Source organism: Zingiber officinale, chromosome 10B (assembly GCF_018446385.1).
Source record: "Zingiber officinale cultivar Zhangliang chromosome 10B, Zo_v1.1, whole genome shotgun sequence".
Taxonomy (NCBI): domain Eukaryota; kingdom Viridiplantae; phylum Streptophyta; class Magnoliopsida; order Zingiberales; family Zingiberaceae; genus Zingiber; species Zingiber officinale.
This window is the reverse complement of record NC_056005.1, coordinates 39,594,365-39,613,766: the sequence shown is the minus strand read 5'-3', so window position 1 is coordinate 39,613,766 and position 19,402 is coordinate 39,594,365. Positions and strand designations below refer to the sequence as shown.

General features: G+C 38.4%; 1 protein-coding gene across 1 annotated transcript in view; it reads left to right on the top strand.

Moving 5' to 3' along the window:
- The window catches only part of LOC122028757, a 48,022-nt gene that overhangs the window by 23,549 nt on the left and 5,071 nt on the right, over positions 1 to 19,402 (top strand). Inside the window, exon 9 of the mRNA XM_042587626.1 lies at positions 18,964 to 19,073. Coding sequence (XP_042443560.1) covers positions 18,964 to 19,073 — 110 coding nt within the window. The remainder of the gene's footprint in view (positions 1 to 18,963; positions 19,074 to 19,402) is intronic.

The window sequence follows — 19,402 nt, the reverse complement described above, 5'->3', positions numbered from 1 at the left end:
ATAGGTTGTCCGATTACCTGTAAGCTGCTAAGCAAGTCTCGGAATTGGGGCTTGCTGATTCTCCTTCCTGTATTTTAATGTTATACAATTTGTTTAAAATTAAATCACGTTTACTTTCTTTCGTGCAACTCGATCAGTTTCTCCCATAGGTCGTTGACGCTTTTGAAGGTCCAACCCGATTCAGTTCTTCTTTGGTTAGGCCGCACTGAAGAGTCTGAGTCTCCATAGCATCGACCTCCAGGCGTCTCATTTGTTGCAGGCTAGAAGTACTCCATCTTCAATGGGAAATATGAATCCAGTTTGGATTATGATCCACATTTTCAACTGAGTCTTTAGGTGGTATTCCATCTGACCCTTCCACTAGCCAAAATCTTTGTCGGAGAAGAGTGGCGGTCGAGCGGTACTGTAGCTTGATGAGCCATTTAGAATAATCCTCGCACATAAAAAAAAGACAGAATGTACCAAGATTGTCTTGGATTAGTAGTGCGGGAGAAGGATAACAAGAAAAAAAAATTCACTTGAGTGGTGTTGGATCAATTTTGAGAAACAAAAGACGTCGAGCGATTAAAAAAAAATTATCAGAAGAGATAATTGCACCAATTCTAATTAACAAAAAAAATAAAAAGAAAATGGAAAAAATAATTTGCTGGAATGGTAGTTGCACGAATTCAGAGTGCCTACATTCTGATACCAATTGTAGGATCGAAGAAGTACTAGAGGGGATGAATAGCGTGTTTCATTTTTTTCATGATTTTCGAGAAGTATGCAGCGGAATAAAATAACGACAAGCGATTTACTTGGTTTATAGCCTATGTGACTAGTCCAAGGCCGACGATTATTGATCGTTTTAATGGACAATCCACTATCAATTCGTCGTTTACAAAAGATTCGGAGCGGTAACAAGTTTACCGTCCTTATAATACACGTACAAAAAAGACGAATACAACAACAACAACAACAACAACAAGCCTTTTCCCACTAGGTGGGGTCGGCTGTATGAATCCTTTTACGCCATTGAGCTCTATCTCCTATTAAATCATCATTTATATTTAAATAAATTTTATCTTGTTTTATTGTTGCTAACCAAGTCTTTTTTGGTCTTCCTCTTCCTCGTTTTATATGCATGTTTATCATAGTTTTACATCGCCTAACTGGAGCATTTATTGGTCGTCTAAGTACATGTCCGTACTATCTTAAACGTGTCTCTCTAAGTTTTTCCTCAATAGATGCAACTTCTACTTTCTCTCTAATGCTCTCATTTCTTATTTTGTCCATCCTCGTATGTCCACACATCCACCTTAACATCCTCATCTCCGCAACTCTCATCTTCTGCTCATGTGCTCGAGTCATAGCCCAACATTCAGCTCCATATAACATAGCAGGTCTAACTGCGGTTTTATAGAACTTACCTTTAAGTTTAAGAGGTACTTTACGGTCACATAAAACACTCGACGCTCCCCTCCATTTCACCCATCCTGCTTGTATTCTATGTAAGACATCTCTCTCAATCCCTCCATCATTTTGTAAAAATGATCCTAAATATTTAAATCTCTCGGTTCCGGACAACTCGTCCTCTCCTATCTTAACAATTGTTTCATTACTTCTAATATTGCTAAATTTAAATTTCATATATTCTGTCTTTAATCTACTAAGCTTAAAACCTTTCCCTTCTAGTGTTTCCCTCCAAGATTCTAGCTTAGCATTTACTCCTTTACGTGTCTCATCTACCAAAATAATATCATCTGCAAACAACATGCACCACGGTACTGTGTCTTGAATGGGTGCAGTGAGTTCGTCCATAATTATTGTAAAAAGATAGGGACTTAAAGCTGATCCTTGATGTAACCCTATCTTTATTGGAAATGCTTCAGTTACTCCGCCTGAAGTCTTTACTCTGGTCGTTACATCCTCATACATATCCTTAATTAGTTCAATATATGTTACGCTAACACCTCTCTTTTCTAAAATTCTCCATATAATTTCTCTTGGGACTCTATCATATGCCTTTTCTAAGTCAATGAATACCATGTGTAGATCTTGTTTTTGCTCCCGATATTTTTCAATTAATTGTCTAAGAAGATGTATAGCTTCTATTGTCGACCTTCCAGGCATGAACCCAAATTGATTTTCTGTCACTATGGTTTCCTTCCTTAATCTTTTTTCTATTACTTTTTCCCAAAGTTTCATAGTATGACTCATTAGTTTAATACCCCTATAGTTTGCGCAATTTTGTACGTCTCCCTTATTCTTATATAAGGGAACTAAAGTACTTATCCTCCATTGATCAGACATTTTTTTCGTTTTCAATATCAAGTTAAATAATTTTGTAAGCCATTCAATACCTTGTTTCCCTAAGCACTTCCATACCTCTATCGGAATATCATCTGGTCCAACGACTTTTCCATTGTGCATCTCATTTAAAGCTTGTTTTACTTCTGAAGTTTGAATTCTACGATAAAAATTAAAATTTCGATTCTCATTTGATCTAATTAAATTACCTAAGTTAAGTTGGTCTCCTAAATCTTCATTAAAAAGTTGATGAAAATACCTCTTCCATCGCTCTTTTATTTCTCCATCGCTTACTAATAAAAAAACATCTTTAATACATTTTATTTGGCTAAGATCTCTTGTTTTTCTTTCTCTCACTTTAGCGATTCTATAGATGTATTTTCCCCTTCTTTTGTATCCAATTTTTGATATAACCGTTCAAAAGTTTCATTTTTTGCTTCACTCACTACTTTCTTAGCTTTTTTCTTGGCTATTGTATATTTTTTTAAATTTTCCTCGTTCTTACAAATATATAATTCCTTATAAGCTATTCGTTTTTCTTTCACTTTCTCTTGTACTTTCTCATTCCACCACCAAGATTCTTTACTTAGCGGTGCATGCCCCTTTGACTCACCGAGGACACTCTTAGCTACTATTTTCAACTTTGATATCATCTTATCCCATGTTGTATTAGAGTCATCGTATATTTCATCTAATGCTTGTACTTCTACCTTCTCTTTAAATATATGTTGTTTCCCATCCTTTAACTTCCACCACTTAATTCTAGGAATTGTATATATTTTCTTTCTATTGATACTATGTTTGAGGCATATATCCAATACTACAACCCTATGTTGGGTAGTTAAGCTTTCTCCAGGGATGACTTTGCAATCTTTACAAATCTTTCTATTCTTCTTCCTAACCATAAGAAAGTCAATTTGCGATTTATTATTCCCACTTTTGAATGTGACTAAGTGTTCTTCTCTTTTCTTAAAAAAACGTATTAGCTAATATAAGGTCATATGCTATCGCAAAATCTAATATAGTTTTCCCTTCCTCATTCCTCGTTCCAAACCCATAACTCCCATGTACTCTCTCATATTCCTCATTCTTCACTCCGACATGCCCATTTAAATCACCTCCTATTAAAATCCTTTCATTTGGTGGAATATTTTGTAATATTTCATCTAAGTCCTCCCAAAACCTTAATTTGGTAGCTTCATCTAATCCTACTTGTGGTGCATATACGCTAATTATGTTCATAGTTTCTTTCGCCACTATTATCTTAAGGGTTATAATTCTATCCCCTTTTCTAACTACTCCTACAACTTCATCCTTTAACATCCTTTAATAAACTATCTACAATAATACCCACTCCATTTCTTGTTTTACTCTTTCCAGTGTACCATAACTTAAAACCCGAGTTCTCTATCATCTTTGCCTTCTCACCTGTCCATTTTGTCTCTTGTATACATAAAATATTAATTTTTCTCCTAATCATCATATCTACTACCTCCATTGATTTACCAGTGAGAGTGCCTATGTTCCATGTTCCAAATCTTAGATTATTAGTGTTCCTATCATATATGTTCTTATCTAACCTATGGTGTGAGAACTCTTGCCTATTTAACACTACACCCAAGTTCTCATGGAGATGTAGCGGTCCTTGCTGAGACGTTACAGTCGGACCCTGTAACGCGAACTCTTGCATATTTATCACTACACCCGAGTTCTGGAGATGTAGCGGTCCTTGCCGAGACGTTACAGTTGGACCCTGCAACGCGTTTCTTCCGGGGAACAACCTAGCATTAGCACAATAGTTTAATGGATTCATTCATGAAATATTTGCCATAGTTTGACGCTGGCTGGCAACCTAACGCAACCCTCCTCTTTTATCCGGGCTTGGGACCGGCCATGACTGGTCATCATGGGCGGAGTTACAAAAAAGACGAATGCAAATAAAAAATTATACCGACATGAAGACAAGATCCAAAGCTAAGTGTCGATGTTGGAGTAGCATTTCAGTGTCGTAGTTGAATTTCGGAGTAGCGCGAAGATTGTTTGAGGCTAGAATGAATGAGTTTTCTCTTGCTGGTTGAACACTACTTATATAAGGCATTCGGGGCGCCTTTAATGACCCAGGGCGCTTCGATAAGGCCTTATCCGATGCACTGTGCGTTATCTCTTCTTCGAGATAAGATTTCTAATCCAGGGTGCCTCTAAACAACCTGGGGCGCCTCGGTTCCAAGCGCCCCCAAACAACCGAGATGCCTCCAAGCCACTAGTTTGACACAACAATCTTTTGGAGTCCATAACTTTTGACACGAGACTCAAAATAAGGATGTGTCGATGGTCATGCGTGCAGAATTTGAAGATCTATATACACAGAGTTAGCACACAAGCATGTAAAACAAATATAAAATAGTTTTGACTGTCTCGGGGCTGTCCGGTCTTGACTTTTGGATTTTGCTGAAACCCTAGATTGGACCGACGGCTACTATTCCCTTCAAGGGAACGCGGCCTCACCTACACCTCTCAGGAGAGATTACGTGTTGTTAAACATCCGGAATTTTGCTCAACATTCGATCTTGACCTTCGGGACTTCTTGCTAGATGTCCAGTCTGGTGTACTCGACCCCCGAGCTTCCCGGCTAGTGTCCTCGACCCCAAAGACTTCTACCTGATGTTCTTGATCTGCCAAGACTTTTGTTCAGTCTACTCGACTTACACTTCTTTGTCCAATCCACTCAACATGGATTTTTTTGCCCAATCTAGTCGACCAAGATTTCTTTGCCTAGCCTCAACTAGGACTTAGTTAAGCTCATTAGAACAACACTAAGTCTTAACTTTGAACTTTTGCCAACATCAAAACCATGTTTTCGATTATCTAGTGCTCTCAACACCAACAATAAGCACCGTAGTTCCCTATATAAAAATAAAGGATAGCTTATGAGTCATACTATAAAACTTTGAGAAAGAGTGAGAAAAAAAGACTAAGGCGACCACGGTGACTAAAATCAATTTGGTTTCATGTCTACAGAAATTATACATCTTCTCAGATAAATAATTGAAAGTATCGGGAAAAGAAGCAACTCACTTATAGTATTTGTAGACATAGAAAAAACTTATGATAGAGTTTCGAGGAAAGTTATGGAGAATTCTAGAAAAGAAATATGTTAGCGTAGCGTATATTAAAACAATTAAGGAAATGCACGAGGATGTAATAACAAAGTGAAGACTTCTGACGGATTAATAGAAGTGTTTCCTATAAAGATAGAGTTAAATCAAGGATTATCTTTAAGTCCTTATTTTTTTATACTAATCATGGATGAATTCATGGACACATTACTATAGTGTATGTTGTGTGCAGATGATATTATTTTAGTAAATGAGAAATGTAAAGGAATGCTAAGTTTGTTTCTTGACGGGAAACATTAAAGTGGAAAGTTTCAAGGTTAGTAAAGTAAAGACTGAATATATGGAATTTAAGTTTAACAATATTAGATAATTGTTAAAATAAAAGATGGTGAGTTACTGTAACTGAGAGTTTTAAGTACGTAAGATTCTTTTTGTAAAATGATAGAGGGGTTGAGAGATGTCTTACATAGATATAAGCGGGATGGTTGAAATAGACAAGAACGTTAGATTTTTTTTTTTTATTGTAAAGTACCTCAAAAGTTAAAGGGAAGATCTATAAAACAACAATTAGACTAGGTATGTTATATGAAACTGAATATTAGGTTGACTCGAGCATAGGAACAGAAGATGAGAGGTGTAGAGATAAAATGCTAAGGTGGATGTGCGACATATAAGGATGAACAAGATAAGAAATGAGAACATTAGAGAGAGTTGAGTTGTATTTATGGAGGGAAAACTCCGAGAAACACGTTTAAGATGATACAAATATGCATTTGACGAACAATAAATATTTTAGTTAGGTGATATAAAACTATAACAAATAGACACATTAAGCAAGGAAGACTAAAGAAGACATTGTTAATAACGATAAAATAAGATAAAATTTGTATAAATATAAACGATGGTATAGCAGGGGATAGAGCCTAATAACATAAGAGGATCCATATAGATCCTACTTAGTGGAATAAAACTTGGTTGTTATTACTATTTTGGCTTTGTAGTTCTAGAGAAAATGTGCTTTAACATTTTTTAACCCAAAATAGTTGACGAGAGTAACAGTAGGGGCGACAATTTGTGTCATATTATATTAATTGTGCCCATAAATGGGTTGTGTCATTCAAGTCAATATAAAAAACTATATGGGATAATATAAAATTAATTTTATTATGTGTAAGATTAACTAAACATATAAGTCATTTGACAAAAGTTATTAATGTACTTAAAAGTGAATTATCTTGGTAAATGCCATTCGAATATTTGGGTCATGACGTCTCACTCTTGAGGTGTCTTTGTTAATTATGTTTTTGGGTTGTATTGGGTTATCTTGTGTTTTTAAGTTATGTTTAATATATTCAGCTCTAGTTAAAGGTTCCTTTCTGAGGGTATCTCTTCGTACATATCTAAGGGTGGGACCTACTAGGATAAAGTATTTGTATCATTCTAATTTTAGTAGAATTTGTTTATTTTTCCTTATGGAACATATTGATGTAAATGGGTAACAACTTCTATTCCACTTCCAGTTTCAATGAAAAATAGGATTTGAGCTTCTATTTATTCTGGCAAAATCAACAAAATATTCATTGTATATGGGCTTTTCCTAGTTTTTTATTCTTAAAATAGAACTATGAGTTTTTCAGCCAATTCATCTATTTCAACAAGTAAATGGAAGTTCTACCTTTCAATTGCTGGTCTTGGACCCAAATGTTCTCTGTATTAACATGGAGCTTATCTAGGAGATGTCAGGCAAAACTAGGGATTGTTCTGTTGTTGCTTTGAATAGTCGTATTATTCTGTGATTTTTTATTAAATGAACTGAATTTTTAGGGTAAATGATAAGCCAATGAAGCAATCAATCTAACATTTTCACCTTAAAAATCCTGTCTACAATATAGATAACAAGAAGTTAAGTTCAAATCATTTGGGGTTGGCTCTATTGATGACAATCCAATCATTTATTGAGGGATATATATCACAAGTAAGAAATACAAGTTAGATATATTGATTAAGGTAGTTTGGTTAAATAATTTTGAAGTAAAACAATATACTATTATTCATTTGTTTGTCTGGGTATGATTAGTATTATGGAAATTAAATTGGCATTTGTATTAGTATTTAAGTTGGTTTAGAGGTGCCTTCTCCCATAGCCATTTGCAATAAATACTTAAATAATTAAGTGGTTATTGAAGAAAAAATTATTATGAATTGGAGCACCTTTAGGTCAAATGTTTGCAAGATCCATTTTATCTATTATGCAGATGTTCAAACATGATTGGTCTGGGATGACTAGTGTACATGAAATAATACTATAGTTTCATCCAAATCTTTTTAGTATCTCTAATCTGGTCTTCGAACAATGGGGTTGTGGAAGTAGAAGGCTGCTCAATTGCTGTTCTGATATTTGTCATTAGGTCTTCAGCTTCCCTTGTTCTTCCTTTAGGCTTTCGTATGGATTTTTGAAGATCCTCAGGGTGCCTTTGCCTTCTTTTGGCCCTAAAGACATATTCTGTAGTTTAGAAATTAGCTCCTCAGGAATAGTGGTTGGAGAAATACCTCCTTTTGTTTGCTCAAGAAGGGTCTTTAAGTCCGTCTGGATATCCTTCAAGCGTTCAGCTATTTGAATTAATATGTGTATTGTTTTGCTTGAGGATAGTTGTATTTCCCGGGAGGGGGGATGAGAGGGGTGAGAAATTAAAATTGCTAGGGATTAGTTAGTAGCTTGAAATAGAAAAGATAAGGAACTTACTTCACAGACTTTTGCTACTTCAAACTATTACAATTTCTCCCCTGAGTAGAGCTCAAGTGTTGCTTGATGTCTCTGCAAAGGGGTGAGTTCCTTCTTATATAGAGGGAGGGAAGAGACGCTAGGTGCACTATGGGCCCCATCGTCACGTTCTCTTGTCGTCTCTTGATAAGAAGGAATCTTATGACGAGGCTTCTACCAGTATATGATAAGATATAAAGTGATGGCTTTACAACTCATAGCCGATCACTTTTGACTTTTAGTACAATAATGCACAACCTTTTGAGTCATCCCTCAATTATTGGCCTACTTTATAAAAAAAAAAAGGTAGATCCGCTATCTTAGCGGCCCCCCTAGTGCCAGTCCCACGGATATGGAGGGAGGTTAATGCAGGTACACAGGCCATAGGCGCATGACATTATTGGCCTACTTTATAGTATAGACAGGGGGTAGTGGCCGAGTCATTTGGTTCTTCACGGGTCCACCACTTCCGCAAAGTTCTCTAAAGTTGAAAGGAGTCTATCTGTCTGAAGGTGTCGTGTAATAGATTTGCAGCTGTTTCTAGTTGTTCATCTATTTGTTTAGTAGCAGGGTACCAGTCCGCCCACCAGTTGTCGGAGGTGCTCCTTCGCTGACACTCGGCTTTCTTTAGGCCATGTAGCAGCCTAAGCTGTGCTGCTTTAACTCGTGGAGTTGCAGGCCGATCCTTGTATAATCAGCAAGGGAGATTGAATGTTGTTGGAGGGACTGTAATAGTTGCTGGTATTGTCTAGCTAGGTTGATAGGGTCAGGAGGGCCTGGCCAATTGGGCTTGAATTTTCGTGTTGGGCTTTTCCTTGACTTCCTAGAGGGCTGGGGTTACTAGTTCTAACTTGTTGAGAGCTTCTTCTCCCGGCTATTCTGAAATAAGACAATTAATTAAACGAGATAAAGTATCAGCTAATAAATTGTCCTTGCCCTCAATATGCTCAAAGTGAATAGGTATCCTGATGCCGGTTATGTAATCGGTGAAGGCGAGCCATCTAACTCGCGAAGCTTGTTGTTGGCTGATTTGCCGAAGAAGCTAATTATAGCTTGGCAGTTAGTTCTAACAATCAACTCATCGTTGTCCAAATAATAAATCTGTAGAGTTGTTAGGGAGTTCATGACCGCATGTATTTCGGCGTCTATGGTTGACTTGATTGGGGAAAAATTGCCACTGGCATAAGCACAGATCTTCTCAGTGGACTTGGGGTCATACTTGCTTTTCTTCCATTTGCAAACCCCGCCCCATCCTTCTATACATCCGTCAACTTCAAGGATAATAAAGCATTTTTCCGGAGGGATTTCGAGGTCTGGCAACTGTTGAACTGCCTTCTTTATCTGCCTTACCAAATACCAGTCTTGTGAATTCATTCGCTTATCCCCAGTGGGGATGGTTTTAGCATATAGAGGACTTAATAATTTTCCCAGATTAGGGATATATGCCCTGCTGTAGTTAAGAAGGCCAAGCCAAGAGCGAAGTTGTTTTGTCTTCAGATCCTCCTCCTTGAAGTCCGAGATTTCGGAAATAATATGGGGTTGTAGTTTAATTTTTCTGTTCCCTAGAATTGCTCCCAAAAATTCAATTTCAGGGACTACTAGTTTCATTTTGGTTGGGCTCAGGATCAGTCCGTTTTGCTGACATATCTTTAGCATAGTCTTCAAGTGTTGGATATGCTCCTCTTCGGTTTGAGAGAAGACCAGGATGCCATCTATGTATACGGCAATAAATTTTTCTGTCCCACGGAAACAGTTATCCATCTTTATCTGAAAAATAGCCAGGGCATTCTTTAAACCGAATGACATAACTAGCCATTCATATAGGCCGTCCGGAACCCAGAACGTTGTCTATTCTACGGAGTCTGGATGCATGGCGACCTGGTGAAAGCCACTCTTTAGGTCAAACTTTAAATAAATGTTACTTTTACTGACCCTTTGTAGAATGATATTGATCCCCGGTAGGCTATACTGATATTTATTGGTTATATCATTTAGGTGCTTGTAATTAAAAACCATACATTCCTTCCCTTTTACTTCTCTTCCGGTTTTGGGGTCGATGGTTGTGCCTGAATTGACAATAATAGTCGTGGTTCAGTGCCTGGTGCCGGGCCTTATCACTCCCAATGCCAATAAGGCCTGTATATGTTTGGTGAAGGCTTTGTAGTGGAGTGAGATACTTTAATGGTCGATCTTCAATAGTAAAGTCTGGATTTTTAATGTCTAGCTGGCATAAAATTTTGTTCTTCGACCAGTGTAGAAGAGGATTCTCCCCAATATACCCTTGGTTCTTTAACTCTTGGAGCAGGGGCTCAAACTCCTTTTTTAGCCTTTGTGTTGATTGCCTTGCTGAGTAATATACCATTTCCTTGATCTGGATATATTCTTCTTCTTCTTCCAGGTCTAATTCTTCAATTGTTGTAGTTGTAGTTACGGAGGGTAAAGTATTGATAACAGTAAGGTTTTTGTAGAAAGTTACCACATTACCTTCTATCCATATTCCTCCATGTATGGCTCGTATAAGTTGCAGCCAATAATCATTTGAATTTTATCCCCTAACACAATTGGGAAGTTGTAGGTGTATGGGATTCGGAAAATATTTTCTTCGATGAACATGCGCCCTTGTTTCAGTTTCATCCGGGCCGTCTGTTGCGAATTGATCCCACTAAAGTGGACTAAGAAAGTATTGGCTTTAAGTGCTTCCTTTGGGGCTGAGTTCTGGTCTACGCAACATGTAGTCGCACCAGTATGGATTGCTTTTAGTGAGAACTTCCTTACTCCAGGGATTTCCATTTCTACTTGAAGGTTATACAACATATTCTTCACTAGTCTCGGCCCTTGTAGTTCTTGTGTTGCTGTAATGCGCTTAGTTGTTTCTTCATATAGCATGTTGGCGGCTTCAGTATCCTCAGCTTCTTCGCTTTCAATAATTATTCCTTTTCCTTTTTCCATGGTTGAGAAATTTTTTGTTAAATCCCTTTCGAGTAGCAGTTCTTCATATTGAGCTTTGTAGTATGCCACTTCTTTTCTTAATCTCTCAATTTTCCCGTTGCACCATGAGATGTAATATTGTTGTTCCTGCAATAATTTATTAGGGAAAAACGGAGCAGGGGCAGATGGTGTTATTGGTACCTCTTTTTGGAAATAATATGGGTTGCAGAGATTACATGCCGTCATGAGGCACTTAGGGTAATGAATCCTAGCCCTTTTTATTATAGTGCACCTGCAATATGTATATTGTTCCGGTTGAGGGGGGTAGGTGTCCTCGTTGAGATGCCAGTCATGTAGGCAATTGAATTGCTTATCAGTGACTTTGATTTGAGGGTGATACCCTCCATCCACCTGTCCTAGCATAAAAATATTTTCATTAATAGAGAGGGTTTGAATAGACCTGTATAGATCTTCAGTGCCCTTTTCTCCTTCAGATATACTGAAGATGACATCACTTTATGCTTCGTCCTCTTGGACTGATAAAATATCACAAGCATATGGGATATCGAGTTGCTCAAGTATTGCAACTCTCTTTATACTTCTTTTGTCATTAGGGCACTCTCTAGCGAAATGCCCTTCTTATCCGCAAAGATAGCACTTACACTTTTTATTCTTGACTAAATGCTTTCTCTTCTCGATTCTTGCGTGGGATTCATGTGGCTTTCCTTTATAAGTTTTACTTCGCCGAACACTATATTTCTTCTGCCTTGAACTTGGATTTTTGTAGTAGCTTGGTAGCGGGATTTGGCTACAGAAAGACAGATTCTTTAATGATCTCTTGAAGGCCACATCCTTGCATTCATTTTCTAGAAATTTGTAGACGAAGAGGATTCTTGGGATTACGCCTACAATTAGTCCAGCATATTTTTCTTCAAAGGCAGTTCAAGCAACACTTGAGCTCTACTCAGGGAGAAATTGTAATAGTTTGAAGTAGCGAAAGTTTGTGAAGTAAGTTCCTTATCTTTTCTATTTCAAGCTGCTAACTGATCCCTAGCAATTTTAATTTCTCACCCCTCTCATCCCCCTTGATATCAGAGCAAGGTTTTATTTATAGTGCTAGCTTAAACTACTAGGCTAAGGTATTCTCGGAAGAGCAATTTAGTGTAATTTTACCTTCATGTTAAGCTAGTCCTTACCTTACCTTCCAATTAGAAGAAGTTGTTGGTATTATGCAAACCAGCGAGAAGCAAAAGAACAAGTCCTTAACTTGATAAAAGGCAGGAGGCCATGTGAATCCAAGGGAACACTTGTGTGAGCTTACCTGGAGAGGAACTGCCCTAGTCCTAATTGTATGTCGGAAGTTTGGGAAAGGTCAATACAAGAGTGGTATAAGAACTCTAGAACGCCTAACCTAGAATACCTTAACCTTACATCATCATTTGAAATTTCCAATACCCAAATAGCCCATAACCTTGCAGTAATCCACGATAGAACTTGTCTGGCATCACGAGTACACCTCAAAAACTTTAAACAAATCCTTGAAAGGTGTGAAAGCCTAGAAAAAGAGGTTAGAAGCCTAAAAACAGCAGTAAGAAACTTGACCATACTCTATACCGAAAACAAATCTCTAACAAGGCAAGAAGTTTGTAGTCTAGTTGCAGCAATCTCAAGACAACCCGAACTCATGGAAAAGGAACCCCTCACACTAGTTGAAGGGCTAAACAAGAAGCTTGAACGAGTAGAGACTCTGCTCCGCCATCTCGAAGGGTGGACTGTTTCATGAGCAACTACGCCATCACCAGAAATACACAGTCATATCGAGAAGCAGTTCATGCAATATATTCCATAGAATCACCAGCCGTTGGCTTTGCGAAGCCAAGTGATTATCAGGGTCCGACATCAGGAAATACAACTATCCTCAAGCAAAACAATACACATATTAATTCAGATAGCTGAAAACTTGAAGGATATCCAGGCGGACTTAAAGACCCTTCTTGAGCAAACAAAAGGAGGTATTTCTCCAACCACTATTCCTGAGGAGCTAATTTCTAAACTACAGAATTTGTCTTTAGGGCCAAAAGAAGGCAAAGGCACCCTGAGGGTCTTCAAAAATCCATACGAAATCCTTAAGGAAGAACAAGAGAAGCTGAAGACCTAATGGCAAATATCAGAACAGCAATTGAGCAGCCTTCTACTTCCACAACCCCATTGTTTGAAGACCAGATTAGAGAATATCGAAGAAACCAAAGAAGGCTACACACCGCTCAACGAGCTGCTTGACGCCTGGGACGAAGGATTCCTCAGGCATCATCACCAGTACAAACACTGGAACAGCAGATAGAACCCTAACCTTAGCTCAGGCTCTCAATGCAAGAAAGAGCATCTATTGTCCCGGCCAAAGTTCTATATCATTCTAGAAGGGATAATGCACACCATAGGATTTATGTCCATAGATCTGAAGAACCCTTGTTGGTAACAGAAGGGCACCAAGTAGACCGAAGCTTCATCCAAGAAGAAAGCTTTAATCAGCTTCAAAGAAACAGGATGCAATACCTACACCTCAGTATTCTCCAAGTTCGCATCCAAACACTCCACCAGCAAGAGGAAGGGGTTATGGCTCTAATTGTATTTTGGGATAACCGTTGGCACGGTGACCAAGCAATCCTCGCCACCACGGAAGTTGACCTTACCAAAGGAAGCCAACTTGTTTATATTATTCTAGATATTATGCTTACTATTGGAGATTTCTACCGTAATATATAGGTTTCATTTCTGACAAGAGGATATGCACAGTGGAGGAATGGTGAAGCCAACCTCCTTATCACAAGAAGCATGGTCGGGAGGCTTTCCAACACTCCTAATATAGGCTTAGCTTACGACGTCCAGGGAATTGTTGATTTTCTTACCAGTCATGGGGTAAGAGCCCTCTCTGGAAGGCGCTACTCAATTGCAGCATTACAAGGACTGAACTAGTTCGTCAAACCAACAGAGGTCACATTACCTATGCAACCATCCGAGGTAAATACCAGAAACCTTTTGGATGGACGAGTATCTATTAGTTTCACTAACTATGGTGCAACATCTACAAGTCGCTTGCCTCATTATAATGATAAAGATGAGGAAATACAAAACGATGAAGAAGAAATTAAGTCTTTCCATACCCTAGCCGTGTTAATTGAACAACAACCGGGAGTGTTTGTATATGCAGAAGAAGAAAATAATCTGTAGGACGGGACATCTGCACCACCAGAAGAAGACTATCCATTTATTTTGGTATACTAGCTTTCTAAGACTGCCACCATGATAACCAGAAAATCTTCCGGTGCAGCTAGTTTTGATCTGGCGATTGACACATTCTATGTCATAGAGCCCAGAGGGCGAGCCCTAGCCTCAACAGGGCTTAGCCTGGAAATTCCCTGGGGAACATATGGACGAATCGCCACACAATCTAGTGCTGCTCTCAAATAAGGTCTTGATGTAGGAGTGGGAGTTATTGATTCTGACTACCGTGGTGAGATCAAAATTCTCCTATTTAATCATTCTGATGAATGAATTTATCTTAGATTGTGTGGCACAAATTATTTTCGAAAAAAAATTTGCCCAGATGTCTTTCCAGTCCCACGACTATCAGAAACTCAGAGAGGAACAGGTGGTTTCGGCTCGACAAGCAAAACACCCGCAATTTTTTATTAGTTACTGTCAAGAGAGGTTGTTGCAGTGCTTTGTGAGGAGGAACCTCCTCTGGATGATCTAGATGGCAACCATGTAGGAACTACAAGCCCATGGGCCTTTGTACACTGGCCCACGAATCTGTCCCTAGATACTTCAGAGCCTAAGGATGACTACCTTAAGCACATCCAGTATTTGACAGCCCATACTCAGCCAACACCTCACTCTGAGCCTGATGCACCTATATGGGGCACTTATGCAGACGACTCCGATTGGGTCAATCCCTTTGCATCAGAAGGTGGTGGGGGAAACCAGTTACTTGCCACCGGTTTTGAAATGGACTACCCAAATCTCAGAACACTGGTCCAAGACACCACTGGGAACCAAAGCCTAAGCCCGCAGCAAGTATATTCCACTAGCACAGTAATTTCTCCGTATAACCCACCATAAGATGCAGCTATGGAGCTACCTGGCTATCCTCCAGCCATAAGAGATGGGTCAGGGCCCTCTCAACCGGTACAACCCATGTTTGACAACCCAAGGGCAAAATTTCGAGGACTTAATAATGAAATGTGGGCGCTCCCCTCACCCCAGCAACAAGGAGGAGCTTTATTTATCATACCAGAACAATTGAGCCTATTTCATGACGTATTCTCCAGATGAGAATCTATTACCCTAAATCACGTCGCAACCCAAGGATTCACGGATCCAAGAGATAAAGTTGAATATATGGAAAATCTTCTCGGAGAAATTGAGAAGTTAATATGGATCCAATGGAGAATGACATACCCCACAGAGTATAAAGCCTTAGTAAACACGGCTGAGGGCAGGAGGGGTACTCAAAATGTTTTATCACAAATGAGGCGAGTATTCTCATCGGAGGACCCAACTCAAGGATCAATAGTTATCCAGGATGAGGCATACAGGGACCTTGAAAAATTATCATGTGAAAATATCAAAAATATTTTACAATACATGAACGACTACATGAGGCTTGCCTCTAAGACTAGAAGGTTATTCATAGGACTAGTACTCTCTGAAAAATTCTGGTTCAAAATGCCCGGAGATATAGGCAGCAGAATCAAAGCCGCCTTTGAAGAAAAATATGCTGGACTAACCGTAGGCGTAATCCCAAGAATCCTCTTCGCCTACAAATTTCTGGAAAATGAATGCAAGGATGCGGCTTTCAAGAGATCATTAAAGGATCTGTCTTTCTGTAGCCAAATCCCCCTACCAGGCTACTACAAAAATCCATGTTCAAGGCAGAAGAAATATGGTGTTCGGCGAAGTAAAACTTATGAAGGAAAGCCATATGTTTCCCACACAAGAATCGAGAAGAGAAAGCACTTAGTCAAAAATAAAAACTGTAAGTGCTGTCTTTGCGGACAAGAAGGCCACTTCGCTAGAGAGTGCCCTAACGACAAAAGAAGTATCAAGAGAGTTGGAATATTCGAGCAACTCGATATCCCAGATGATTGTGATATTTTATTAGTCTAAGAGGGCGAAGCACAAAGTGACGCTATCTTCAGTATATCTGAAGGAGAAAAGGGCACTGAAGATCTATACAGGTCTATTCAAACCCTCTCTATTAATGAAAATATTTTTATGCTAGGACAGGTGGATGGGGGGTATCACCCTCAAATCAAAGTCACTGATGAGCAATTCAACTGCCTACATGACTGACATCTCAACGAGGACACCTACCCCCCTCAACCGGAACAATGTACATGTTGCAGGCGCACTACAATAAAAAGGACTAGGATTCATTGCCCTAAGTGCCTCATAACGGCATGTAATTTCTGCGACCCATATTATTTCCAAAAGGAAGTACCAGTAGCACCATCTGCCCCTGCTCCGTTTTTCCCTAATAGATTATTGCAGGAACAACAATATTACATCTCATGGTGCAACGAGGAAATTGAGAGATTAGGAAAAGTAGCAGCATACTACAAAGCTCAATATGAAGAACTACTACTCGAAAGGGATTTAACAAAAGATTTCTCAACCATGGAAAAAGGAAAAGGAATAATTATTGAAAGTGAAGAAGCTAATACTGAAGCCGCCAACATGTTATATAAAGAAACAACTAAGCGCATTACAGCAGCATAAGAACTACAAGGGCCGAGACTAGTGAAGAATATGCTATATAACCTTCAAGTATAAATGGAAATCCCTAGAGTAAGGAAGTTCTCGCTAAAAGCAATCCTGGATACTGGTGCGACTACATGTTGCGTAGACCATAACTAAGTCCCAAAGGAAGCACTTGAAGCCAATACTTTCTTAGTCCACTTTAGTGGGATCAATTCGCAACAGACGGCCCGGATGAAACTGAAACAAGGGTGCATGTTCATCGGAGAAAATATTTTCCGAATCTCATACACCTACAGCTTCCCAATGATGTTAGGGGATAAAATTCAAATGATTATTGGCTGCAACTTATAGAGCCATACATGGAGGAATACGGATAGAAGGCAATGTGGTAACTTTCTACAAAAACCTTACTGTTATCAATACTTTACCCTCCGTAACTACAACTACAGCAATTGAAGAATTAGACCTGGAAGAAGAAGAATATATCCAGATCAAGGAAATGGTATATTATTTAACAGGGCAATCAACACAAAGGCTGAAAAAGGAGTTTGAGCCCCTGCTCTAGGAGTTAAAGAACCAAGGGTATATTGCGGAGAATCCTCTTCTACACTGGTTGAAGAACAAAATTTTATGTCAGCTGGACATTAAAAATCTAGACTTTACTATTGAAGATCGACCATAAAGTATCTCACTCTACTACAAAGAGAAGCCTTCATCAGGCCTTATTGGCATTAAGAGTGATAAGGCCCAGCACCAGCAGGCACCGAACCACGGCTATTATTGTCAATTTAGGCACAACCATCGACCCCAAAATCGGAAGAGAAGTAGAAGGGAAGGAACGTATGGTTTTTAATTACAAGCGCATGAATGATATAACCAATAAAGATCAGTATAGCCTACCGAGGATCAATACTATTCTACAAAAGGTCAGTAAAAGTAACATTTATTCAAAGTTTGACCTAAAGAGTGGCTTTCACCAGGTCGCCATGCATCCGGACTCCGTAGAATGGACAGCGTTCTGGGTTCCAGACGGCTTATATGAATGGCTAGTGATGCCATTCGGTTTAAAAAATGCCCCGGCTATTTTTCAAAGGAAGATGGATAATTGTTTCACTGTAGAGAATTTTGCCGAATTGATTGACCCATGAACATCCAAATACTGAGCTATGAGTGGGTGGACTGTGCTATAAAGTAGGCCAATAATTGAGCGATGATTCAAAAGGTTGTGCATTATTGTACTAAAAGTCAAAGGTAATCGACTATGAGTTGTAAAGCCATCACTTTATATCTTATCATATACTGGCAGAAGCCTCGTGATAAGATTCCTTCTTATCAAGATACATCAAGAGAACATGACGATGAGGCCCACAGGGCACCCGGTGTCTCTTCCCTCCCTCTATATAAGAAGGGAGTCACCCCTTTGCAGAGGCATCAAGCAACACTTGAGCTCTACTCGGGGGAGAAATTGTAATAGTTTGAAGTAGCGAAAGTCCGTGAAGTAAGTTCTTTATCTTTTCTATTTCAAGCTGCTAACTGATCCCTAGCAATTTTAATTTCTCATCCGGCTGCCCCACCCCCGGTATCAGAGCAAAGTTTTATTTATGGTGCTAGCTTAAACTACTAGATTAAGGTATTCTAGGTCATGCGTTCTAGAGTTCTTATACCACTCTTGTATTGACCTTTCCTAATATTGTGAAGAATATTTTACCAATGACAATAAAGTTTTTATTCCACTAAGTGAGGATTGGCTATATGAATCCTCCTACACTATTATGTTCGATCCCCTACTATATCATTATCTATATTTAAATGAATTTTATACTATTTTATTATTACTAACCCAAGTCTTTTTTAGTCTATCTTCCTCAATTAATGTATGTATTTGTCAAAATTTTACATTGCCTAATTGAGATCTTGATTGGTCTCACATCACTTAGTAGTAGTACACCGAAACTAAAATTAAAAATTTAGAGATTTATATTTTATTTCTCATTGCCTGAAAAAGAAGTAAACATCAAGTTATTTCAGGTTATTTAACACCTTAGAAATTCAAACCATTCAGCATTACTTTTTCATGATTAATCTATTCTCTGTTGATTTCTAATGCAGTATTTGTGGAAATGAATTTCCATGCTTTGAGATATCAGCAGTCAATGCTGACAAACCACCACTCTCTGTTGTTGAAATTAAAAGGCGGGTAGAACAATTTAGAAGAGAAGGTTTGTACTTGTTTTCTTGAGTTATTTTTGTACTACTATAGTTTTCTTGTGAAACATTTTTTCTAACATTGCTTATCTACAATCAATGATATATACATTTTGTAAGGTGCCTACTATGTTAATTGGTAAGGGTTTTTGTAGTTGTTGACAAGATCTTGAATTATTTCACATTTTCACCTATTGGTTTTGACTCCAATATACACTAAAAAAGTGATATCTAATTTTTTGCTTTATAAAATCATAGCATTATGTTGATTGTTATGATTCCAGTTTCAATTACGTGTCTTTTGTCTCATGCACAGATTTAAAAAATGTTATAATTTTTTTTA